This window comes from Zosterops lateralis (genome assembly GCF_965231275.1).
Source record: "Zosterops lateralis genome assembly, chromosome: 8".
NCBI lineage: Eukaryota > Metazoa > Chordata > Aves > Passeriformes > Zosteropidae > Zosterops > Zosterops lateralis.
Window position 1 is genome coordinate 12,482,765 of NC_139768.1, and position 26,610 is coordinate 12,509,374.

General features: G+C 40.1%; 2 protein-coding genes across 2 annotated transcripts; both read right to left on the reverse strand.

Moving 5' to 3' along the window:
- Positions 1-164: 164 nt before the first annotated feature.
- On the reverse strand, positions 165-6,300 carry FFAR4 (free fatty acid receptor 4; the record flags this gene model as incomplete). Its single annotated transcript, XM_083867005.1, has 3 exons — positions 165-1,102; positions 4,962-5,090; positions 5,767-6,300. The coding sequence occupies 3 exons, from the start codon at positions 6,298-6,300 to the stop codon at positions 695-697; spliced, it is 1,071 nt and encodes a 356-aa protein (XP_083723131.1). The 3' UTR covers positions 165-694.
- A 6,639-nt stretch (positions 6,301-12,939) lies between these two features.
- On the reverse strand, positions 12,940-25,417 carry CEP55 (centrosomal protein 55; the record flags this gene model as incomplete). The annotated part of the gene is made up of 8 exons (XM_083865989.1): positions 12,940-15,855; positions 16,312-16,437; positions 17,065-17,136; positions 18,124-18,437; positions 20,382-20,520; positions 21,267-21,311; positions 23,342-23,629; positions 25,238-25,417. 8 exons carry the CDS (start codon positions 25,415-25,417, stop codon positions 15,649-15,651), a joined length of 1,371 nt encoding a protein of 456 aa, XP_083722115.1. The 3' UTR covers positions 12,940-15,648.
- Positions 25,418-26,610: the final 1,193 nt, after the last annotated feature.

Genomic DNA, 26,610 nt, shown 5'->3' on the forward strand with positions numbered 1-26,610 from the left:
AAATACTGGAAATCATTTAGAAAAGAGAAAGGAATTTCAGTCACTCTATATATCAATAATTAACTTTATTATATGAATAGTGAAGACATTAAAAATATGCATCTTTTTAAAAGAACTATTTTACACATGACAATTAACCATTTAGTTATTTATTATTATTTTTATTCTATTCTATTCTCCTATTTATTCTATACATTTATATAAATTCACATTAAGTCCATATTTTTAATTTGAGATGGAATCAAACTGGTTGTTTACTTGGTGATAACACATGTTCCGTACCTTGTTTCAGTTAGTCTGCTCAAACCTATGTTCAGGCAGTCAGTTATTGAACTACTTAATCAAGTTCCCTTTAAAAACTGGATTTTAAGAAAAAGAAGATACTTTCTGAGGATGAATATTTTCACTAGAAAGTTTAAAGTACTTAATTCAACTATTTTACATTCACCAAGTCCTCTGCCATATTTCTATTTATTTCAGCACAAGAGGAGAATTCAATCCATTGGATTAAATTGTCCAAACCTTACTGAGGCAAAGCAATGAAGTCAAGAGGATTTTGTCTGCAGGAATTAAAAGTACATATTTAGCTTTTTTCCCTCCTCCCCTGGCATGTAATACTATAACATAATGACCTATGTGACCTGGGAGAGCACAGACAAAATCCAAAGTGTGACACAGCTCAGATTTTAAATAATTATCTGCTAATGAAAGACAAAGGTGGCTGTTCACGGTTACTTCTTCTTGCAGTGGTTTCTGTCCCTGCTCCATGCTTTTCAGGGTTGCCTGTACAACAGAGAAGAATTTCCTGACATTTACGTCTGAAATGGGCAACATTGTACAGAATGGGATTGACAGCAGAGTTGGCAAAAGTGAATAGTGCTATCCAGAAGAAAACTGATGGCAAAATATTTAAATCTTTTTTGAAGTTCTGAACTAAAATTAAAAAAATAATTACTATTATTGGGCTCCACATAATGAAGAAAGAGATCATCAACAGAAAAAGGGATCGGAAAAGTTTGTAGTCTTGCTGGGAGACACGAGTCTGATGATGTTCTGAGTAGGCTAAACCAGCATTTAAGCTTCTTCTTGATGCTTTTGTAATCTGCAGTAAAAGACAAGAAAGTAACTTTTACTGAAACATATTTCTACAAGTGAAAAAGTAAATCTTGGCACATGATGTTTTCTTTTGAAAAGTGACTACAAAAAAACACATTGTGGAATTCATTTGTACTTTTTGTCCATGGTTCCATTTCAAATGTTCTCACTTCACTAGCAATTCTTTTTCCTCTCAGCTGTGAACTCATCTCAGTATTCAAAGCGGTTGTTCTTTTCATGGCTCTCTACCAGTCACAAATACCCTTCAGCATAAAACGGTCTTAATTACTCATGAAATCCCATTAAATTCACATTATGACCTCATTTGTTCTATCTAAAGAAACCCATTAATTTTTTTTCACAAATGCAAACTGGAACATAACAATCCTGTTGATGCACAAGAAGGAACGGGATCCAATTCTCTTATGGCCATGCTGATATTATAAGGTAGGCATTATGAATTTATCACAATAAATTATTTCAAATGTGAATGAGATTATGCATTGTTTTGTGTCACACTTAGCTTTTCAGACAGTAACCACAATTGCTTTCTATGAACTAACATGAAATCTTACAGATCCTTACAGTTACTATAAATATCAGTATCTTGTAAAAGCACCCTCTGATGTAATAAACTAGACAATGGGTAGCTTGGAAACCTAGTATTCATGGGTGTACATCATCTGTCATTAGGTAGAATATTGAACCCAGTGACTTGCAGAAAACTCTGAACTCCCTACTCTACATCCCTTGCATGGCACAATTAAGTTTGTTACATTCATACATCTGATGCAAATAAAATAAAACTGAAATATCTAGCAAACAAAGATTTGTGCTAAATAACTGAGATGTCACTTTATCCCCTGCATGCATAAAGAAGGGGTGTTTTCAAATGCCTTGATCAATTAGCTGTCTACATAAGAAAGTCAAAAGGTAAGACTCCTGCCACTTTTCCCTTTAACAGAAACTACAGGAAGGATCACTTTTTAACTTCCTGGTACAGGTAAGGATGAAAATGTTTAGAGAGAGAGAGAGTAATTTGTCATTCTGTTCGCATTTTTTTTAAATTTGTCACAGAGACGAGTACTCATTAAGAATCTTGACATCTTCTAAATATTTCAATAGAATGTAGGCGTACAAATTGAAATGTGTGAACCAAAAATGAGTTTCTTAGCAGCTTCTGAAGCTGAGAAGGGGACAGTATCACTAGCTTCCCTGATTTAAAAGGAGCAGAGAATTCTGATGTCCTGAGCATGTAAAACTATTTTGGCTTGATGATCTGCTGTACCATCTGGAATCTAGAAACTAGGTTAACTCCTCCAAACAGTCCAAACTGAGAGTTGTTCTCAGAGAGCACCTAACCTGTCTTAGTAAGAATGAAGGTTTCACAAAATGCAAAGGACTAATATCCACTTCTAATATAAAAGTAGGAAAACCAGATGTGCACTTCTCAGTCTCCACTGTTCAAGACTTTGCTACAGAATGTCCTCTCAGATATATTTTTGTATGTCCCATATAAATACCTTCTGTCTTCCCTGCAGGAGTTGCACAGCCTAGAAATAAGAATGTAAGAATCACCAGGACTGTGGTAAATAATACAGAACTGCATCTTAAGAAAGTGTTCAAGAGAAATGGGGTGGCATTTGTGGATCTCTTTTTGGTCTGCCCAGTATGGACACCTATCCTGGGCATCTGACCATACTTGGACAGACAGGAACTTAGAAGTCAGACATGTATAAGCATGTAACTTCCAGAATGCAGACATATTCCCTAGGTCTAGCTTCTGACAAAATCTTGCCTGAGAGGCAGAACAGTTGAAAACCAAATAAATTACAAATCATGGCTTCTAATCTATATTTTTTTCCAGGGTTCTGGGAAGTGTTATGTAAAAATAAAACTCAGTCTCAGAGTAAATTATGAAATACACATTTGTAGTAGTGTATATTTGTTTAAAAAATTCAGGTTTTATATCTGTAGTCAGTCATAATCATCCCCATCATCATCATCATCAATGTTGTAACATGAATACATAAATGTTTGGCACTGCTTCCAGCAATACTAAGAATCATGCTGTGTCAGTCATAATCATCCCCATCATCATCATCATCAATGTTGTAACATGAATACATAAATGTTTGGCACTGCTTCCAGCAATACTAAGAATCATGCTGTGTCAGTCATAATCATCCCCATCATCATCATCATCAATGTTGTAACATGAATACATAAATGTTTGGCACTGCTTCCAGCAATACTAAGAATCATGCTGTGTCTGCACTGGCATAACGGAGCATTCTCACAAAGTGAGCCTAAATCTGCTCTTGGGAATGACTCTGGGATCGAGACATTCTCCAGTTCAGTTCTGGTTGCTCCTTGGAGAGAGAAGATTTGATTATATTCTGCTATGGGCCTCAAGCCTTCTTCATTTCAAGGGAATTGGTAATGTATTTTAGCATCTCTGTTAACAAGTTAGAAAAGAAACAGGAGCAGAGCAGCATGGAGATGTCTTGTAATCCAGTATTCCAAACACTGCTCTTGGTTTCTAGCGCCCCATGTGCCATTTTGTTTTATAAATTTTCCTGTAATCTGGAGTCTGCATGGACACGACAAACACCATTCCTGTCCTGGTCTCTGACCAAGAACTGTGGCATTCTTTGGCCTGCAGTATTTTGTGGTTCTTTCAAAGAACTCACGCTCTCCACTGAGTTACTCTACGGTCTTTGCCTGCAGTATGTGGTTGCAAGTGCTTTACTTCACTATAAGAGACATGTTCACCTAATGCATTCACTTCACGATTATAGTGAGCTAATAGACACTACAAAAGCTACAGGCTTATGACTTTTACTACAAGTTAAGTTTGATCAATGGGCAAGGCTGTGTGGAGACCAGATTCTAGGCCCTAGGTTCATTTTAAACCTACATCCAGCTCTGGGACGTGCATCCACAGCCCCTTGGTGCTCAGCATTTCATCAGTTAACTCCTTGCTCAATAATCCATGTATGTTGTGGTTCCTTTCCAAAACCAATAATTTTCTTATACATATTAGAATATATAGAAGTTTAATTGCCCAATAAAGGAATCACGGATCTCGTGGGTGGTTGCTAAAAACTGGGCATTGCAGTGACTAGTTTGAAGTGCTTGGTTTGAAGATTTCTAGATCTTTCTCACTCTGGTTTAGTTTAAAAGGAATTTAGATGCTAATATAGTGCTTGCTAGACTATAGATTAAGATTCTGTGGTGCTATGTGGCTTGGTTTATATTTCAGCATATATGTTAGAAATAATCCACTTAAAAAGAAAGTGGAAGGGGAGGGTTTAATTTACAGATATTGTTTACAATATTTGAAATTGTGGAGGACTAAGTATAATTTAATGAGATCTGTGTACTAAAGACCCATGTAGAAAGCCAGTAGATCAAAAAGTGGATGGGTTTATTTCTAGTCCTGCTTTTCTCTGCTTTCTTACAAATCTCTTATGACTGGAGTTTAGGCTCAAGGAAAGCAAAATCTAGTGTTTAGTTCTTTCAAATGCTTGACTCTTTCAGCATTTAGGAGACTGACAGTCTTTAAATATGAACAGCACATAAATGAAGAAGTGTATTTAATACCATATATAAGAAGACAAACCATGTCTTGTTGGGCCTCTGGTAATGTGCTGTTGAAGTATGTTCATAATGGAAATGCATAGGCTGTTATGTGCAGGTTGAAATGCTTCATTTTATATCACATACCTATAATTTATTGAACAAATTATATTTGTTCCCTTTACATGTATTTTACATTTGTATTCCGTGACAATATGCTGATACCTAGTGAGTTACTGTTTACTTCCCTCTGTTTTACAACAAAATTCAAAGGAAACACATACCTGTAAGATTTTGGAGTAACTGATGACAATGATGAATCCTGGTATCAGAAAGAAAACAATGGCAAAGGTCGTATCCCAGACTGTTTCTCCTGCAGTATTGGGCCAATCCAAGGTGCAAATCTGAATGTCCTATTTACAAAAAAATGAAGAAGAAAAGTAATATTGTATCTGTATTTTCAGTACAGAATTGTCTTTATTTCCCTCTATGCTTATGGGAAAAAAAATGGCTAAACCAAGACTGAAAACTTTCTACTTAGACAAAGAAGTCAAGTAATATATTACTTGATGGTTTTAAAAGCCCATACAATTACAAATAGATATGTCCACAACGGGAATAATCCCCTTAGTTTTATATGAAATGGTAATGGCAACTTTAAAATTGAAACTTCCAGACCCTAAACTTATTTGTTCAAGTGTGGCGTTGGGTGTACTTTTGTATGCATTTCAAAATACCAGGCAGAGGAATCTGTGCCGCTTTGTACAGAGGGGGCTGCGGATGCAGGGCAGCTCTCCCAGGATGCTGAAGGGGAAGTGAGCCAAAAGGGCATCTCTGAGCGCACAGAGGAGAATCCCAGGCGATGCGCGTTCCCATCCAACATCCAACGGGACGGTCCGCGGGAGAGCGGCCGGGGGACAGCGGGGGGAGCTCCGGCCGCTCCTCGGGCACAGCCTCGCACCTGCCCGGCACCAAGAGCTCTGCCCATCCTGCACACGACTCTCCCCGCTGCCCGCTGCCCGCTGTCCCGCCGGGGCAGGGGCGGACCAGCCTCCGCCGCCGTCGGTCCCGGCTCCCCCCGGCCCTCACCTGTCCGGAGGGGTCGGGCAGCCGCACCACGGTGAAGAAGCAGCAGAGCGGGAGCGTGGCGAGGGCGGCGAAGCCCCAGATGAAGAGCAAGGCGGCGGCCAGCACCTTGCGGCGGCGGAAGGCGGCGTGGCGCAGGCGGGCGATGCTGACGACGCGCTCCAGGCTGACGGCCGACAGCGACAGGATGATCACGGCGCCGCTCAGGCTCACCACGTACAAGAGCAGGTGGCAGACGACGTTGCCCAGCAGCCAGGACTCGGTCCAGCGCACGACGGCGATGAAGGGCATGGCGGTGATGAAGAGCAGGTCGGCGCAGAAGAGGTTGAGCACCAGGCAGTTGGCGGCGCGGAGCCGGCGGGGCCGCCGCACCAGCAGCGAGATGCCCCAGATGTTCCCCGCCAGCGACAGCAGGAACACAAAGGCCAGGGCGCAGGACTCGCCGATGCGCAGGGCCGTCGCATTGTGGCCCCTGAAGTCCGAGAAGAAGGGGAAATAGGTCCTGTTCTCTCCTGGCGTGGCCCTGGACACCGGCATGAGGGTGGCCAGAGGGCATGGGAGACCCGCCCGGGACGGTACCGGCCCTAGGGCAAGGGCTGCGCTCCCCCCCACCACGGGGGCACCTGGGGGGCCCTCCCGGCCCAGAGCCCGGGGATGACCGCCATCCCCTTCCCTCTCTTCCCCCTGCCCCGCTGCCCAGGCTCAGCCGTGCCAGGCAGGTTTATGGCCCTGCAGTGGAACAAGGAAATGGGAGAGTAAACACGGTGCAGCTCACACAAAGGCGAGGCCCCAGTGCGTGGGCAATGAGGGGCTGCCCCACGCCTCCCCGGGCAGGGTGTGGGGCAGCACACTGGCATCTCCATGCCCAGGCACACAGGCCCATGGAGTGCCAGCCCTGCTCTGCTGGCTCTCGAGGCAGGACCCAGGGGTGCCAGTGAGCCTGGGAGGCCACCCCAGGCTGCTCCCATCCAATGTGATGTGCTTAGAAACTTAGAGCTTAGAGACAGGGATGGATGGCCACACCACTATGGCCACACCACCCTGAGAGCTCTCCTCAGGAGCCTGCCATGACCAGACTAACCTAGGGTTAAAAAAAAAAAAAAAAAAAAAAAAAAAAAAAAAAAAAAAAAAAAAGGAGTTTACCTATTTTACCTATCACCTCCTGTATTGACAGTGGCATTTGGGAACAGCAGACCTGGGCATTGCTTGTCCTAACCGTGGAGAAGTGTCACTGACATGATTTTGGGGATTTGTTTACGAAATTGATCTAGAATCTTACCTGTGTTATGAGTTCTTGCTGCAGAAGCCTGTTAAAGTAAGACCAACCTAAAAAATACCTTGTATTCTCTGAACTTCAATTACTACTAGAAGCAGTTGCTCAGATTGTAAACAAAAGTAGGGCTTTCCACTTAGGCTCTTCACTCAAGATGATTTAGAAATAGGCTGGGAGTAAAGCGTGTAAATTGTCACAGAAAGCAGATAATGTCTCATAAAAGAAGATAAAATGTTTTCATGAAGTATGCAAACAGTTGTATAACTTTAGACAGCTCTGGGTGAATTCATTTGGCTGAGTGCCAGCACAGGCACCCAAGGGTGTCCTTACAGGCTCAGCGTGTGGACCTGCACCTTTTGATTAGGTGAGAGTTATTCCAAACCCGTGTGCCACGGGGAGCAGGTGACAGGCAGGGCTTCTGCAGTGACCCTGCCATCAACCATTTATGCAACAGCATTAGTGGGGATTCCAGATTAGTGGGGATTCCAGAAACTCGGTTCTTTGAAGGGGCAATCTCCTAATGAGGGATGACAAGAGTGACATCTTTACTGGACTGCTTCCCATGTCTTTACCTGTGCAGAATTTGCATTTATTTCAATTAGCATGTTTTTTCCTGAACTATAAGTGGTTCTAACTGTCTATGCAGTCTCATCAAACAAGGAGTTTGCAGGGCAGCCCAGACAGGTGGGTGATGTGCTCCTGCCTACTCCTGCTGACTGGTGGCTGTGTGAAATGAGGGGACAGTTGCTGGTAGGTGGGATGGGCTATGAACTCAAGTGAAGACAATAAGAAAACTTGCAGAAATTGGGGCTTTTTTTCAGCAAGCAACACAAGTGACTGCAAGTGTTTTGATATAGATATTTAATTCTGCATTATTTGGTGGAAGAAAAAGATCTGCACCCATATTACAAAAATTTCAGTAAATTTAATAGACATACTCATTTTTTGTTAGTATTTATGATCAATGCTTGTCATATCTAGCCACAATTTATGTTGGCTTTGCTATGAACTGATTCTTTAAAATGATTAATGAATCTTGAAATACAGGAACACCTTCTAGTTGCCACAACCTCACAGGTCTGGGACTTTTTACAAGCTGACAGATTAGCCTCAAAGCTCTGGGCAGCTGGCAGTAACAGTGGTGTGGCCAGCTCTAAATAATGGCAGAGATTTGGGAAAGAACGACTGTTAATAGTCTGGTTGTACCAATGTGAAAACTCGTGAAGCATTAAGAGGACCCGGGGAGTGGAGGTGGGGCAGCTGGAAATGGTAGCACAGATAAATGAAAATTTTATTATGAAGAAAATCTTTAGCTCCTTTGACATTAGTGGAAAGTTAAATTAGAAACTGGCCCTGTCGATTCAGGGTAAAAGTAAACTTATTTGAAACAGAATAGGGGAAAGGAAACAGGGAGTGAAACATCCAAAGCTGCATTATTGAAGAAATTAAGATACTTTTAGTCAGAGAGGAAAGGAGTGACAGAGGAGAAGGTTTGAAAATGAGATGATGTGTGGAAGTGTCTGGGTAGATCTTTGATCTTCTTTAGAAAGGATCACCTTTAGCTTTGGTCCTTAGGTGTGAGTGAGAACCTTACTTGACATGAGCCTGTTGTTTGCTCAGGAGAACCAAAGTAAAATGCTGCTTTTAGTATGCTGTGAGTGAGTGAACTTCACACCGACCTGTGTACAAAATCCTGCTCCTGGGGACAGCAGAGGTGTGAAGATGCTTGTTTCCATCAGGTTTGATCAAACAAGTGGGGGTTCCTTGCAGGAGCAAAAATAGTCTGGTTACTCATGGGTCTAATGGATCCATTATCTAAAAGAGTAACTTTCTTTTCCCTCCCATGAAGTGCAAAAGTTGTATTTGCTGTTGGGTAGGTCTAATCATAGCAACCATCACAACACAGAATGTGAGGAAGAGAGGAGTCAGTAACCTCCATAGAGCTACTCTGGCTTTACTGTAATAGGTGGATGCTGTGTGTGGTATGTGCACCACGTGATTATGACAAGGAAGTGATTAGCAGAATGCCTGGAAACCTGTTATGATTGCTTAACCTATATAATTTTTTAAACCTATGTTTGCTTTTATGTTTTGAGTCAAACATGGAGTCAGCTCAGATTTCATTGCTCTAAATTAAATGAAAGCTGCAGAGACCTCTGTATGGAGCTGGTTTGCCTAAACTGGCAGGGAAAAATCTTGTTTCTTTTTTTATGGGTGTTTTCTTCATCCCTAATGAAAGCCCAAGGTTTGGCCTTCTCTGTTTCAGATAAGGGCTACGTTACCTGATACCATTAGTCAAGCTCTGCTTTTCAGATTGTTCCCCTGGAAACCATGAACTGTCGTGACAGATGGGAATCGATCAGCTTATTTATATCTTGAGCATTAAGAAATATTCCCAGAGAGAGGGACCACTTGGGTAGGTAACTCTGAGAGATGGGAGTTCTTGTTCCATTTGGACATGATCTGGTAAAGGTTTTTGCTTTATTTATGCATCTTCTTGCATATAGATCGGTGTTTTAAGTCTTTGGGTGTATTTTTATGCACCTGTATCAAACTGGGTAAATAGCACTGACTTCTGTAACAGATGTATTGCACATTTAATGTTTGCTAAGTGTAAATTCATTCCAATAGAAATGTTGCCTGTTTGTCTTCACAAGAGAGGTTGCGAGCTTGTAGGTGACTCGTGTCTGCACGATAAGATCCTTATCATAAGTTTCACCCAAGGTTAGCTTTCTATTTTAATTTTTGCCCTTACATATCACACTGCAGCTGTTCTGCTTCTAGATACTATGAATCCTGTGCTTAGAAGATATTATACCATCGTAAGGTATGTTTCAAATACAATTCTGTTTTGATTTATTTTGGTTTTTAGGAAGTTTTCTAACTGCTCACCCATTTTATACTTTCCTATCAGTGATCCAAAGCGCCTACACCAATGTGTGAGGGACAATTTTAAACTTTTAGTGCAAATATAAATGCATCTGTTTGTTTACATATAGTAGCAAGCTCACACATTCCTGTATCCACTAAAAATAGTTAGATGCTTCACTTATGTCATCATGTCAAAAACTAATTCCTGTTTCTCCTGGGACATGAGGAAGTCCCTGTTTCTTCTGGGAAGTCTCATTTTGCTGTGGTCAGTACCCATCAGAAGCTGGCATGCTTCCTGGGATGGGTGCCAGTGGCACTGTAGTTTCAAGCTGTAGCAGCAGCATTACTGAGCAAGGCATCAGCCAAGAGCAGAGCTGCCAATAATACTGTCAGATGTGCTTTCTAATAAAAGCTTGGTCAGCTTTTAGTCCTCAAGACCACCAAGTTTTGCCAACATCAGCATTGTGGCTTGCAGTAAGGAAGGGATTTCTCTCTGAACCAAGTGCAAATTAAGAACATAATCCATGTAACTTCCTCTGGATGGTCACATTTTCTGTTTTGCTGCATGTTAACCAAGCTTCACCAGAGTGACTGAGCTCCAGCTAAACTCTTATAACTAAAATGAGGTTGTTTCTTAACAGTTTTAGAAACCATATTACACTTACACATCTAGCCCATGGATTTAGGGAGTTGTTCAGTGAATACAGAGTATCAGAGTGGTTTGTTTGGACAATGCAGGATCTGGTAGAACAATCTTACCAAGGAACTGAGACCCTGAGAGAATTTTTTGCAGTCAGATGTTAAAGTGCCACTGGACCTTTGCCTAACTTTCAGGTGTGCATAAAGTTACTCACATTCCTGCTAATGAGCTTTGATGCCGAGACATCAGAACAAAAGCTGTTTGTAAATCCGTCTGAAGGATTTACAAACGAAATTTGTCACCAGCCTCTCATGCTCAAGAGATGTGCTCAGACATTCCCTGAACACATTGGTCTGCTGGGTTGTACACTGTATAGAGATCACAGATACCATTGTTTCCTCTCATAGTCAAGAGCCCAGTGATTAGAGAATGCTCTTATTCATGAAGTTTAAGGAGAATAGTCCCTTTTCTTTCCCTGATGTCTTATCTTAGAGTAACTTGTTGGGAGCAACAGGGGTTTTTCAGCACCAAATTGGGATAGCAGCTTTACTTTTAAAAGCCACGTATTTCTGAAGTAAGGTCTGCAGTGTCTGTCTGCTGCAAAGAGCATCTGTCTGTATTGTCAGGCTTCTCCTTAGCTAGCATTGAGCTAGGGCTGGAGAAACAGAAAAATCAATCTTGCAAAAACAATAAAAGTTCATATAATACTTTAAATTCTGCTGTAAACCCTTCTGGCTTCCCTAATGTAATGCTACTCATGTTATTTCCCACACTGTTTATGGTTTTCATTATCAGTAGCCATTGGAGATGACTGATAAGATGTGACTTGGAGCTTCCCATAAACTGAGTCTGGAAAGCATGTATGCCTTAATTATGCTGCAGAGTTTTCTGTCTAGTTGCATGAGATAATATTGACCCTATCAGGCCTGTTACATGGATAAAACTGTCACTTTCACTGGCACAGTGTGCACATTCACCAGTTTTAAATTGATGAGGGAAATTAAACCTGGTTGCACTTCCATCAAGAAGCCAGCTGCATATCACCATGATAAGGTCCCAGGCTTCTTTCTTAGAGGATATGTTGAAGCACCTTTTCTTGGTCTATCTTTTTGGAACTATTAATTCAGTATAAAATACTGAAAATTTTGATTGGTCATAAAGACCACCAAATGAATATCTGTCCCTGACTGCTGGTGAGGAGCTCTGTTCCAGGTCTGAAGGGGGCTGGGTGTGAGGGGAGGTCTCACTTCATTGATCCATGTCCTATTTGAAGTCTGCTTTTTTTGCAAGAGATGCATTTGACATTGACAATGTTAGAAGAGAATTTACATCTGTGATTCCTCTAGAGCAGTCATGTTTCTCACTGGCTGGCTTGGCCAGCTCCCAGTCAGGACACCAGCCTTCTGAATCTTCTTCCTGGAGCACCTTATGCAGGGGAGCCCCAAATAACAAAGCACCAGACACTGTGGTGCTCTTTGTTAAAACAATGTTCCCAATAATCAGAAATTAAGGGACATTCGGTTGTGTTTGTGTAATTCATCTTGTTTTTCAGCAGGATAGTGATGCATGAGTGCAAATGTCTGAAGCAGTCAGTATTCTATAGTATTCTATGTCTGCTTAGACTAGAAGTTCATACAGATGTAGGAATACCAGTAAATTTCTTGCTGAGAAATGTGAGATTAAACTGATTTAATGACTTCTGATGCAGTAGCTACTAATTTAGCATGTAGTGTTATTTCATTAAAGAAGATGAAGAGTCAGTGCAGAAGGACCATTGTGGCTTTTTTATTTAAATCTTATCGTGTCTTTTTCTCACAGGTCTTTATGTGCCATTAAAACCAGGACTTCCTGGCACTGTGAGAAATCAGTGGCTGATGTCCCTGAGCCAAGGCAGCCTCGCCTATCAGGGATGGTTTAGGTAGTTACATAAGTGTCCCCAAAAATCTCCAGTGGTGGAGATTTTACAGCCTCTGTAAGCAATGTGTTTCACTGCTCACCTGCTCCAACCACCAGAAAGATTTTCTTTTTCTGTTGCAGTTTTGAACATGTTACTCTTCTCATTGAGCACTGGAAGAATTATTTTCCTTTTCTATGAAATTTTGTCCTTTTTCCTGTTTTTTTCTAGACTGGATTAGCCTGGTTCTTTCATGAATTTAATCAGAAATCTGAAGGACTTCTACTACATTCATATTAGTATGATTTGTTCTTGAAATACAACACTCAAAATCAATATAACCATGTGAAAGATGGTTATCAAAACTGAGACTAAAAACTACACAAGCAGGTAGGGTATTAGAAGTTGATTCATGAATCTGAGAAAAATAACAGAACCATTTTTCAGGTTTTATTTCAGTTTTTGTTTTTTATAAGCATTTCTCCTTATAGAAAAAAAAAATTGTGGCGTTTTAGCTGTCTTTCCAGCCACCCAACATTGCATCAAAACCATTTAATTTGCTGTTTAAAAAGCACAGTGTGAAAGCTAGGCTTTATAAATATGCCAGTGTTGGTAAACCATTGTATTAGCCCCCAAGCTTCCCTTGGGAAGATCAACAACTTCAAATAACACAGTGTTTCTGGTAGGTTGAAATTCAATTACTTGAAAGGGACGTTGCAGAAAAAAGCTCCTGAAATTGTAAAGCCAAAGTGCTTGAAGTAATGAAAACATTGCTGTTGCTTCCTGCCTTACAAAGAACTATACTTACAGCTAATTAATTCTTAACAGCAAGGCAAGCACATTAGGCACAAATTGCTCTTTTCCACATATAACTAAAGAGAGGAGCAGCAGATCTCCTTTGTTAACTTTCAGATAAAAAAAACATTTCTGAGATTTCTTAGCTTCTAAGGAATGGGAAAAAAACCAGTGATATGATCTGCATATCTTATGAAGTTTGGAGTTTTATAGTTGGTTTTAGTTACATGTAGATGACAATAGTATGTGTAGGTCTGTTTTCAAAATAAGTGTTTTACTTCACTGGAATGTCATTTTGGTATTTTGCAATATATACCACAATAATGACCTCTATAAATTTATCAGCAAGGGGGTTTTTTTGTGCTTAGGTGTAATATTTATCAGGTAGGACTAAATCCATTGTTAAAGTTCAGAAAACTGGAATGAACAAAACTTTTCAAACATTATCACATTATGAACTTTCTGAGTCTCCCTCTACAGTACTAGTTTCTAATGTGGAAGTGTTTTATGCTAATTTAAGAAAGCCTCAGAACTACTGAAGAGTGCTGACCTGTAGCAGGCAAACCTATTTCATTTATAATACATAAAAGATCAGGATTTCCTTTTGCAGAAACTATGCTGAGTATGCAGCTGGGAATAGAATACTAGCTGATTAAGGTGTTGTTAAAAAACAAACTTAAACTTTCAAAAGTAATTTAATTAGAGATGAAAATTATTAGGCTGCAAGGAAAAGCACAGTTATTATCCCGAACAAAAAGGTTTTTTAAATATATGAAATTAAGACAATTTCCCTCATGGCAAAACCTTGAGATTCTGAAGCACAATTTCTGTTTTACTCATAAGCTTATCATATCTTTGGTCAGAAAACCTGTTGCTCGCAATTGAGCAAATTGTCAAATACAAAGATTACCCTGAGAGTCAGTGAAATTGAAAAGTGGATAGAGTGGCTAATACAATAAATCTGGCAGAGGTATTTCAGATATAAAGATAATACCTTTGAATATTTTCTGTCTCATGAACAGTGGATTTAATTGAAAATAACATCACTTGATGCTATCAGTTATTTTCAATAACTTGGAAAACACCTTCATATTTAAGAATAAGATTTAACATCAGGGATTAAGGTGAACATTAGGGGGTAAATGTGTGCAGTTTTGCAGCAAAGCACAATGGAGAAAGCTGATACCAGCTAGCAGAATCAGCAGGCCAGAGAAAGATACATCTTGGGTACTTGTGTGTCCTCAGCAAACCACAAACTTGTAAAATGCACAAATTTATTCTTGTGTATCTTTGCAAAATTTCTCCATTTTAATAATTTCCATGGAAGCGCCTTCTTGTTGGGACATCACTACATATGCAAGGACCAAAATGCTCACAACATGTTCAAGTTTACAATAAGTGCTAGAGAAAAATAACACTGCAATCGCAAATCCATTAGAGATTTTTCTTCGCCAGTTTCTAATTTGTTGCCAGAATTTGTCATTAACTCATGTTTTGTATTAATACCAAAATACAGCGACACTCCAAATCCACTAGAGTAATTTGTTAAAAACTGCACTTTGGGACATTCGTCAAATCTGAGGCTGAATAACTGACAATTCCCAACTTTAACCTCTAAAATACAGATGCAAAACAAGTTTAATTCAGCGTAATTCTATATCGAAAATTCAAAAATGGCCTCTGACATTGTCTGAAATATAAACTTTCTTCAGCACCAAGGAAGTTTATGTCTACTAGGAAGTTGGTTTTTCTGAGATTAGACCTTGGTCAGGATTTTAGTCGCCCCTGATGGTGGTTCAGGATAATCAGCTACTTAAGATTCATGTTTTGAACATCAATCTTAAGCAGCGAAGTTCTAACATGGCCCTCCTGAGTTTTTATATATATCAAGATGTTGATATATTCCACATACATATGATATATAACACATGTATGTATATACTATACACAGTACACACATATACACAAGACATGTATAAATAAATATATATAGTGCACCTATGAGGGCTAAAAATCTTTTGCAGCTATTCTTGTCAGTTAAGGTACAAGCACAATCATCAGGATTCAACAACAAAGAACAGGGTATGCCAAAACTAAAATATAGTCTGACACAATAATTGTGCTTTTACTGTTCTTACATTTAATAGTGCAAAAGAAAAAAAAAGTCAGTAGTTTACTATTTAAAATATTCCTAATTCTAAAAATATTTCTGTTTGCAACTAGAAAATGCAGCGGCTGTTTTGAAAAACATGAAGTAAAATACTGAGGCCAAAATATAATGGTAATACTGTTTTTGTGGAACTGAATTATCATTTTGTCGTTTATACAACTGAAAGAAAAAAGCTTTAAAAGATCATTTTCCAAGCATATTGGCAGCATACATGAAGCAAAGATAGCAAGTCCAGTTGGAGCTCAAGCTGTACAGAAGTCAAGGTGTGCTAGCAATTCTCTATGCTGGCTCGTTGGATATGGCACTTTACATCTGGGACACTCGAGAAAACTTTCATCAAGGCAGCTGGAATGTTTCAGGGGAGGACTTCTGTCATATGTGGTCAGCTTCTTGTCAAATACAGCTTGCAAATCTTCTTGTGATTCCATAAGTCCAGGTTCCCGGAGTTTCTGGAAAAGGAGGAGCTTCACTGTTAGACTGGGCATGCATGCACTGATCAAATACTGTAGGAAAATATATTAAGGCTTGATGGCACACAAGCCTTGGGTGTGTTACAGCACTAAGGACTGTGCCCTGTTCGCCAACAACACGTCTGAGCGGAAGCACATTGCAGCTTTGTCATGGTGCAACAGACAAAACTGGGTCACACACTGTGATACAAAATACAGAGTGTTCCCTGCTCAGCACTCTGACTGTTCTGGAGCTCCTGCTGCAGTGCTCCTACTCCCTGCTTGCTGGAGAGAAAATCAGTGCCTGCCTGACTGGCATGAGGTTCTGCACCTCGGGGAAGCAGGCATAAAGGATGGAGGGACGTTTACTCAATGCTTGAAATAAGATCCCAAAGCAAGATGTATGTTTATGTAAAATCCCTGATTAAATTCACCTGCAAGTTATTCAGTACATACCAGAGGTTCCAGGAGGGTTATTTTCTCCTTGGCCTTGCGCAACTCATTGAGAACTTTTTTTAATTCATGCTTCAAGTTCTGGCGATCGAGCTTTCCATTCTCTAAGTCTGTGGTGCATATCTGGATCTGGCAGCCCAACAAAGTGAAAAATTACAGTCAAAGTTAGTACAAATCGGGAGGAATGTTTTCCACTTATATATTTAAAGTCAGTTTTGCTCTGCAATAACATCTTAAAATGGGATTAAAAGGAAAATTTAAATGAAAAATTAAAAATTGCTGTTGCTTTCATTACAGTGAAATTCACATGTGCCCAGTTATTAAAATCTCCCTTAGCAGAGGTGCAGTTTAAAGTTATTCTGGTTGGAGGGTGTTTTAATTTCAAAGAGAATAGAAAATATGGCAATGCAAGTATTTTTATCACTATTTCAAAAATACATTACAAAACTTTAATTAGGTGATTTGTTTTAGGCTGTTTCCTGTGCCTTATCTGAGGCTTTACCTGTTGAACAAGTGATTGTGGAGAAAATATCATCAGGTGTGATCCTACCTTCTTATCAGTACAAGGTTACAGATTTTCCTCCTGACAGATGTGTCAAAATTTTTGAAAGCATCAAGAGTTAATGCATGGTTGAATATTCATGCCTAGCATTACTTTCTTTAATATACTAATCATTCTTAAATGTGAAGTTAGTCTAGAAGGACTTTATGCTTAACACAGATTAAATATTAGCACTTCAGCATATAATTGTGTACCTGTTGTTCCAACAAAGTTATTCTTGTGTGTTCTGCCTCGTGTCTGACCAAAGATTTACGAAGAAGTTGCACCTACAAGGCAGATGAACACTTGTAACAAACAACTTCCACATACAACAGTTAATAAGCTTAAAAAGAATTAATTTATAATGGGATGGAAGCACACTCTTACATTCCAATGCCAACAGAAAATGTATGCCTGTTATGCAAGAACCAAACTCAATTCAAATCAATACTTCCCCATGGAAAACCCTAGTGAGAAATTATTGCACAAGAAGGGGGAATGTAGGATGATGTCATTGTTAAAAAAAAACAAACCAAAAACTGAAGCCTCCTAGGTGATTGCCAGGATGATCATGAAAATATACTGACAAAACCTATGTTTGCACTAACATGATATGATGTTAATAAAGACAAACAATGCATTTTTTTTAAATATAAGAGAACATCAGAATATACTATATTCTAATCATTAAGTAAATGCATACATTAAAATATCCTTTGCTTTCAGCGTGTATCAACTTTTATGATAATGCTGTTGTTCAGCTTCAAAAAAGAAAATTAAATTAAAAACTAAAATATACATATTTTAATCATTATTAACCAGTGAGAACTAGCCTGTCTTTGGAGAGCTTAACTGTTGTTCTGGTTTTGGCCTACTTTGGTGTCTAGTAAATTTTATTCTCTTATTTCAAGTATCAGTTGTATTTTAGCAGCCAGGTGACAGCAAAAATTAGTGGTATTCCGTTGTTATGAGCACATGATAAAACGAATTTTTAGCTTTCCTGTTCTCATTTACTATTAGTCTCAAGGATGAACTACATTAGAATTAATTCAATATTTTCTCCCTCCTCTTTTGTGTCCCTTAAGACCAGGGAAATAAATGAACAAAGAAGTTTTTTGTTTAAACACTTCTGTTTTAACCACAAGGACGTTGAGTCTACATCTATATAAAGAACAGTTACCAGAGAAAGGGATGGTCCATTCTGATTAACTATGAATTTTCATCTCTCTTGATTCTTTGCTAATGATCTCAAACCTCCAAATCCATCCACTCACCTGACATAAAAGATCTTCAGACTTTTCTTTTTCTTCTCTGAGCTGTTCTTTGATAGTTTCATTTTCTTGCTTTAGTCTTTGAGCTTTCTCTTTAATTTTATTTTCATTTTCCTGAGTCTTCATTTCAGCAACCCGTTGTGACTGCAATAAGGCATTTAAACTCATCATTTCCCTTTGTGTTTCTTCATATGTGTTTTTAAGTTCATTAAGTTCAGATTTCAGCTGGCTTATAGTGCGTCTTTCAGTCTCAGGATCTCTCTTAGCACTTAGTAACAGCTGGTCATAGTTTTTTTCCTTTTCCTCTTGTAGATGACCTTAGTGAGCCAGAAATAATTGAGTTAGTAATGTGAAAAAAAAAAAAAAAAACATTTAAAAATCAGAGCACTAAATCTTTAACAGCATTTTAAGGCTTTTTAATAGAAATTGACATAGTAGGCTATTGCACAGCTCAGATTAGAACTAAACTTTGGTTGAAACAGCTTTCAGTATTTATAATACATTAAGTCCCCTTACCAATATACTTACTGGAAAACAGTTCTGCTAGGGCCTCATGCCCAATACTGACACATCTGGGAATCTGACCCAAAGACACTGGATTGCTACTTCCACTTTTAGGCTCTATAGACAAGCTGCTGGCATTTCTCCCTCCCCTGAGATACCCTTGGGGATGTGATACATTCTATGTCAACCTTGTTGACCAAAGCCAGACCTTCCACTGTCTTTTGCAGACAATCTTTTCCAAATAGTATGCCATAATTTACTTCTAAATAGCAAATATAAAGGACTAGAACAGTTCTTTTGATTAAAAATGCTTCTTCTTGGGTAGCAACTATTACTTAAACCAGAGTTAGAAAATTTCTGCTTTTTGACCCAAGAAAAGTTTAATAAGTAGGAAAAAATTAAGAGTCAGACTGCAAAAACTCAGGAGTAATACAAAATATATCTGGAAGCAGATCAAGGGATGCAGAATTTCATGGGCTTTGCTGATTTTTGGCACTGTAAGTTTTGTGACTTTTATACTTTTTCCTATTGAAGACTTCCCCCTAATTCTTCAAAGTGTAATTTACTAGGAAGAGTTTCCTGCTTGACTGTTCCCCCTTCCCACAGCTATGAACTAAGCCCTACCTTCTCATTAGCAATACTCCTTTATAGGGCCATGACATCCTCAGAGACGGGCCAAGTTTTTCCTTGGAAAAAGTTGTCATAGGTACTTTCAACTTGTTCAACCAATTTTTCACGCTAGGTTCTTAGAAACTTGGATTTCTACTACTTCCTTGCTGCTTGAAGGGAGGAACTTTCTTACACCCTGACTTCAAGTCTCCTGGCTGCTCTTCTGGCAAAGCTTTGACTGCAGTAACTGTGAGGCACATTTCCTGGTAAGCTGAGTCTGCCTCCCTCTAAAAATACTGTTCATAGATTTCTGAATAGCACCAAAACAAGATTATGATGCTGTTTCACTGTTTTCCAGAAAGATTCAAACAGCAATACAGAAACCAAGCCACTGCCCATGAATTACTAATGGCAAGTCTGTGGGATGCTCTTACTCCACACAATACTAGTTCTGTTTAGTGATTTACCTTGCAGGTCAGTTTTAACATGTATGAAATTAATAATCTGGTAATAAGAAAAGCAAGTCAATGCCTTATGGATCTTCTGCTCAACGTGATTTTAATTTTAGTAATACTGGGAGGGTGTGCCTTATTGAGGAACTGCACAGCAAGGAAATGAGCTGGAGGTGGCCAGATCCTTCTTGTGAAAATGCTTTGGAGAGGTGCCAAGACCTATCACAGCCTTTCTTGCCCTGTAGCAACTGTTCAGGTGAGTAAAGAACATTGCAATCTTGAGTCATTTTTATAATATTTATTTTGAAAAAAGTAAATTTAAAAAAATCGGATCCACACCTAGCTAATAAATCCTTAATGCTTCCATTATGTCGACTGAAAGCGTACTTTGAAGGATGGGAGATGTACATCTATTTGCCTCAACGTGTTCCACAAACAGCGAGGTTGCTAATAGAGTGTCAAGGCTGTTAAAAACCATCTTTGAAGTGGATAAGAACAGGAAGTACTGTTGGTCAAGTATTACAGCTAGATAACAGGAAGCAGAGAAATATTATTTAACAAAGTTTTACCATTAAGCAGCCAAAGTGTTAAGAACAAACTCTTGATTTTAAGTGTGATATAATTAGTTTTCTGAAAATTTATTCTATAGATAATTATGGTTTGGGTCACCTGTGGGGGTAAAAATAAAGTTAATACCTTCTGAATTTGATTTAGATTCTTGCTGGCTAACTATTTCTGCCTTCTGTTCAAGTTCAAAGATCCTTCCAAGCAATCCCCTGACATATGCTTCCCGTTGCTGGTCATACAGTAGCCACTGCTGGTTTTTCTCAAGAGCCTTCATAAAAAGAAACAGAAGAACAACAAAAAAGTCCCTGGTAATTAATCAGTTTTTAAAAGTATTTCTCTTACGTCTTCAAAATATTAGAAGTTATATATTAGACAGTTTAAAGATAAGCTAGTTAAGTCTGCTGCAAATTGTGGTAATCTGTACAATAAATAAATCAATCTGTCTTCATTTGGAAAGATAATTCAGGATGTTGAGCATAAGTTAAAACTGCAGCAGTGGGAAAATTACTTTAAGAACAAAGGCTTTCATGAGTCATGCCTAGATTTTGAAGAATTAACTTTTCAATCTCAAATATAAAAAAAAAATATAAAATAACAGACCTTGAAAATGGAATAAAATAAAACCGTATCGTTGCAATTTAGTTTGTAAGAACAAGGACATGGACTTTTTAGCTGCTTGGCTTATAGACTTATTCAGGTTGGAAGGGACCTCGGGAGGTTTCTGATCCAACCTCATGCTATCCCAGGTAGTGTCAGGTTCCTAGAGGCTCCTGATTTGTCAGCAACCACTTTATGCTGATGTTCCAAGCAAGGTTCTTCAAAGATAATGGAAATCTTAATTTTTTCTTCTGCAAGTTTTTGGGGTTTTAAATTTAAATTATTGCCTTAACAAAATAATTCTAGGAAACATACCCTCTGAGGTCCCATACTACCCAAAAATGTACATGATGATAATTTACATTCCTCTGCATCTCAATACAGATGGTACGTGCTTGAAATTTACAGGAAACTTACATCTTTCAGTTGTTGTTCAACTTCAGTCCTGTTTGTTGCAGCTTCCTAAGGACAAAGAACAACTTGTTAGTGTTGTTTAAAATAGATGGCTGAAACAGCAAAGCTACTCCTGTACAACTATTAATCTCACACAAATAGCATAAGAATATTTTAAAAATTAAAACAGATGTGCCTTTTGTGTTTAAAGAGCTTTACAGTTGGTTGCTGGGGTGTTTTTTTTGAAGGATTCAAGTTATGTAGAAAGCAATTTCATATATTTAAAATAGACTCTTCTGCAAAATATGTACATGGAATTTTTTCCATAAGTCTGCAACTCATAGTTACATTAAAACATTTCCTAAGGAAGCCATAATTTATTTTCTGCTGAACTGCTGTCTTGAAAGTCCTGAAGGGTGATCTGCAAAGAGCTTTTGAAAAATGAAGACATTTAAGGGCATTATTTAAGTACACGAGGAGAGGTAAATGTTTCTTCTATTCTTGTATCCTCATACTTATGACAATGACCCAGACATAGAGGAGTTGTTGGGGAAAGCCAGAGACCTTGATGCTTCCCTGGGATGCAGGAAGATTGCAAATATCTGGGAAATCATGCAGGCCTGCCTGGAAGCAATGGGACAAACTGCCTGATTTTCTGAGACCTGATCCCCAGTAAAGTGAGTATGACTTTTGAGTACTTGTTTGAGTAGGAGAGTTCTTGAGACTCATCTAAAACTGGATGAATTAACTAATTAATTAATTAAATTTACTGAATTTTGAATGTAATTATTAAAGACTTCCTAATAAAAATAGGATTTAGAGACACTGAACTTGTTTCTATGAACATCAGAGTCCTGCCTCAGTAAAAACGTTCCCAAAATGTTGTCATAAAACTGTTGTTTCCATTTCAGAGGTCATGTGGCACCTAGCAGTTTCTAGCAGCATTGCTAGACTTGTTTTCAAGTTCTCCAAGACATCCAGTCAAAACATCATTATCCTCTGTTAGTAAATCAGTTAAAAATATAAAAGAAAACTATGGTTTTAAAGTAATACATATGTTCGTGGTTTATTGCCAAAAATATCATGAAAAGCTGTTGACTTAATATACATTTTAACACCCCTAATGAAGTTCAAAGTGTCTTAAAACTTAAAATAAATACATTGCATTTAAAGTTGTATTTCTCAATGAACTACATTATTAGAAGTACTATACATACGTGTGTTACCATTCAGAAGCAGTAGATGAAGATATTCTTTGTATTAGTCTATAGCAGAATTTCTAGAAATTGCTTAACTCCCATGTAGAGAGCAGGGAACCAGCACCATCTGCAGGTCAAAAGCTGGAAAAGAAAGACTTAGAGCCACCTATTTTTAGGCACCTGTGCCTAAACAACTTCCCTGTGCCACTCAGAGAGACTACTGCATTTTCCATTTAGAATGGGGCAGGAGTGGAAAAACAACTGTAGAATCCTTAATGGACTTGCAAACACTGCCAAGGTTTGACACCATACCGACTGACCACTTCACACGAGAGGAGAAACTCATTATTCCTGTTCTATCCTGTGTCACAATGAAGAATTTACCATGTGTGATGCTATAGAAAGTAAAGACATTTAGTTTTAACAACTGAGACAGAAATGAGGATTCATAAGAGCAGAGAGGAGAAAGATATTCTCATGACTGAAGCTGAATTAGGTGAGGAGCTTAGTTTGCTTTATCAGCAGCCCACATCTCTTACCACTGCTGCCTTCTCACTCTATTCACTGAGCACACAAACCTGAGAAGGGCACAGTGCCTGCCTGAGCAACAGTGGGTCATCCCCTGTAGTACCACAAGTCACGCTACCTGTGTGTAAACTTCAACAAGGGCCCTTGCAGTACAGCAGGAGAGAATTCCCTCCCCAGCTGTGTTCCTTGAAGTGTGTTTGACCCTTTCTCATGTAGAGTTCAATCTGGATACCATCTCGCTTCATACAAGAATATTTCAGTATATTACACAGCTTGTAAAAAATTTTTAAAAACATCCTATTTTATAACAGGTATTGGGGCTTAGTGGGCACAAATTCCAGTTTGCAACTGCAATATTTCTTCAGTGCTTACCTGGGATGCCTGGGAAGTACTACTGGCTTTGTTCTCAAGATCAGAGCATTTTGCCATGGTTGCAGATAAATTACATTTTAACCGGTTAATTTCTTCTGATAGAGAACAAAGTAACTGTTCTCTCCTTTCTGCTTCCTTTGTTTTTTCCTCTAGTTGATTTTGTAGTAAGGAGACTTCGCTGTTCTTGGTTTTTGATCTCAGCTTGTCTTTCAGGTTTTGGATTTCTCTGTCCTTCTCTCCAAGAAGATGGTTGTATTTTTCTTTTTCTTTCTCAAGGGAAAGTATTTTCTAAATGAAACAGAATAAAGGAAAACGTGTTAGTCTACACATCAAATGCTTTAGCAAGTTTACAGTAGTTTGAGACGATCTGAGCAGCAGGGTCTAGTGGAAGGTGACCTTGCTCATGGCAGAGAGGTTAGAAGGAAACAAAGAGAGAATGCAAAGAACAAGTTTCACGGGTTTGGTAGGTACTCAGTTTTGCACATGAATAAAGATCACTACAGTATTTGAGCCTTAAAAGCAGTACAAGAACTCCAAAACATTCCAGCAAAGAGGTTGGTGCTACATTTCTTAGTATATTTCTTAGCATATTTGGTAGCTTTTGGGAAGCAGCACAGCCTTCTTGCAAACTACATAACAGTGACTTACAAGAGTTATAATAAAGCATTCAGGAGAAGGATCCTGCTTTCCATATTATCTAGTTTCAAAATGTGCTTTAGTAGATATTTTCAACATGCACTCTTTTTCCAGTAGGCCCCCAGCAGAGGTAATCATTACACTGAATTAGTGCTGCATTTCAGATGCCATGGGGGTCTGCATGAACTTCAGATGTGACAGCATTTAATTCTGCTGAGAAAGGCTGATGTCGAAATCCTGCAGGTTGAGATCAAGCCATTAGAAAGAGAAACCGAAAGCGAATTTGAGAGAGCCTCATTTAGGGAGTAGTTGAACACCACTGCTCACTAAAATTGAAATAGTGACACCAAAGAGTATCCAGTATATCAAACATGACGCTGATTTTCCACCTGTTTTTCCAGTTTATAGGAAACCAGTATTAAGTAACCAACACCAAGCAAACAACAAACACCAAGAGACTCAGCAAATACACTAAGGAATTTAGCCAAAAACTGCATGAGCTGCCCAGCCATAGCTCATCTTTGCCTTAGGACTTCTAAACTGACATTGTGTCGCAGACACTTGACAAGCCCTTTGTTAAAAAAAGCAGCCTGGAAATATTAGTATGCCTAGCCTACATTAGTTGTATCCATTTCTGGAGTTTGTCTAAAGTTTCCTGGTCCTTCTGGGAAGCCTGACAGCCTGTGACTAGGTCACTTATTAAGTCTTGAACTTCTCTCTTTGCAACCACAGGTTTACTCGAGTGGAACAGTCACACAGACATACAGATGCTTTGGTACCTTGCAGTGCCTCAGTTTCTGCTCTTAAGCTGCAATGGAAGAATAATGTAGCAGCCTGATTACAGCTTCCTTTACCTATAGCTGAGTGGAAGCTTGACAATTCAATTCAAACAAAGACTCTGCACTTTTTGGCATATTCTTAATTAAATCTTTGCAAACGTAAAGTTCTTTGCAGGAAGTGCTTAAAATATTTCTCTGAGACGCGTTCTGTTGGAGACGTGAGGACAGATCTTAATGGACTAACTGGCACCTCTGGCATCAAGTTTTTGTATTTACCAGCCTTGTCGGGGTGTGGTTTTGCTAGCTCAGCTGTCATTGAAAAACAACGGAGAATGAAAGCGTGAAACTAAAAGTTTGTCTAAACTGTCTAACACTACTAAAGCAGTGGTGACATCCTTAGTTTTGAGAGGAAAGGTGGGGCTCCCGGGGCCGAGGGGGACACGGGACACGGCCCGCGCTGGCCGGGGACAGCCCGGCTCACCTGGATGAACCTGCTCCTCTCCGCCTCCGTCATCTGTCCCCTGTCTGTCGCCTCCTCCAGGGACTGTCGCCGGGCAGCGCCCTCCCGCTCACCCTTCTCGAGGCCCCTCTCAGCTCGGGAGTTGCCCGACTTTAGGCCCCCCTTGCCAATAATCCGATCTATGGCGGTCTTGGCGATCATCTTTAGGCGCCTGTACAAACCAAACGAGGAGCTACGGAACGGCGATCCCTTCTGGCGGGCAGGACAAGGCTTCCGACGGCTGGAGTCGAGGGCAGGCTGCGGGGGCCTGCCCGGATCCCGCGGGGCTCCGAGGGGACGGGACACGGCCCGGTGCGGGGACACGGCCCGGTGCGGGGACACGGCCCGGTGCGGGGTGAGGGGACAGGGCCCGGTGAGGGGACACGGCCGGCGGTGAATCCGCCAGTCCCCGGCCGGCGCCGCTTCCGGGAGTTTGAATCCCGCGGCTCGGGGCCGTCACTTCCGGGCTCGCCGGAAGGGCCCCGCGGGCGGCGGCGGTGGCGGCAGGGGCGGTGTCCCCTCTGTCGCCGCCCCGTCGTGTCCCCGCCCGGCCGGGGCCGTCCCCCCGTCCCCCGGCGGGGGTGCCAGCCGGGTGTCCGTGGCAGTGCTCGGCCCGGGGCGGGGCCCAGCGGGGAGCGGGGCGCCGCGGTGCTGGGGACAGGTTCTGCAGGGCCCACTCACCGCCGTCTCTTACGTGTGTCCTCGTTCCTCCCCAACACTTGTGGTTTTCCTCTCCAGAAATCTTCCTCGCCTACCCCAAATCTAATAATTTTAGAAATTACGAAGTAAGCTAGGATAGGGCACGGGACTATATAAAAAGTAGGCTGAATTGTGCTCAATGTGACTCATTTTGCTCCATCTTTCTGGGTTGGCCTCTCCTCTCTCCTTGAGGACACGTGTGGCAGTGGCAGCGTGAACCTCTCGGGTTTTTACATCTGAGAAACTAACCTTTTTCAGTTTTTCAGTTAGAAAAACTAACCTGAGCACGGGGAAGCTCAGAGCTCCTATGTTTGCCATGTAAGTGTCACCTAGTTCATGTTACCGGAGTGCCTGTGTCAAGATAAACCATTTATATGCCTCCAAACAATAAAGAGGGTTTTGTCACTTTCTTTTTTTTTTTTTTCACGCATTTCCTTAATACTTTTTAATTTTTAGTTATGGATACGTATTTCAATAATTGCTCAAGAAATCTATTCAGGACGTGCCATGAGGAGGCTGCAGTGTCGCTGTTCCAGAACACAACAGGAGGGGGAGGACTTACACTGGATTTTGGGATCATCGCCAGGCTGACTAGGCTGGCACGGGGACAAACCAAAAGTATTTGCGAACAATGAAGTTCTAAAAATTATGGGGGG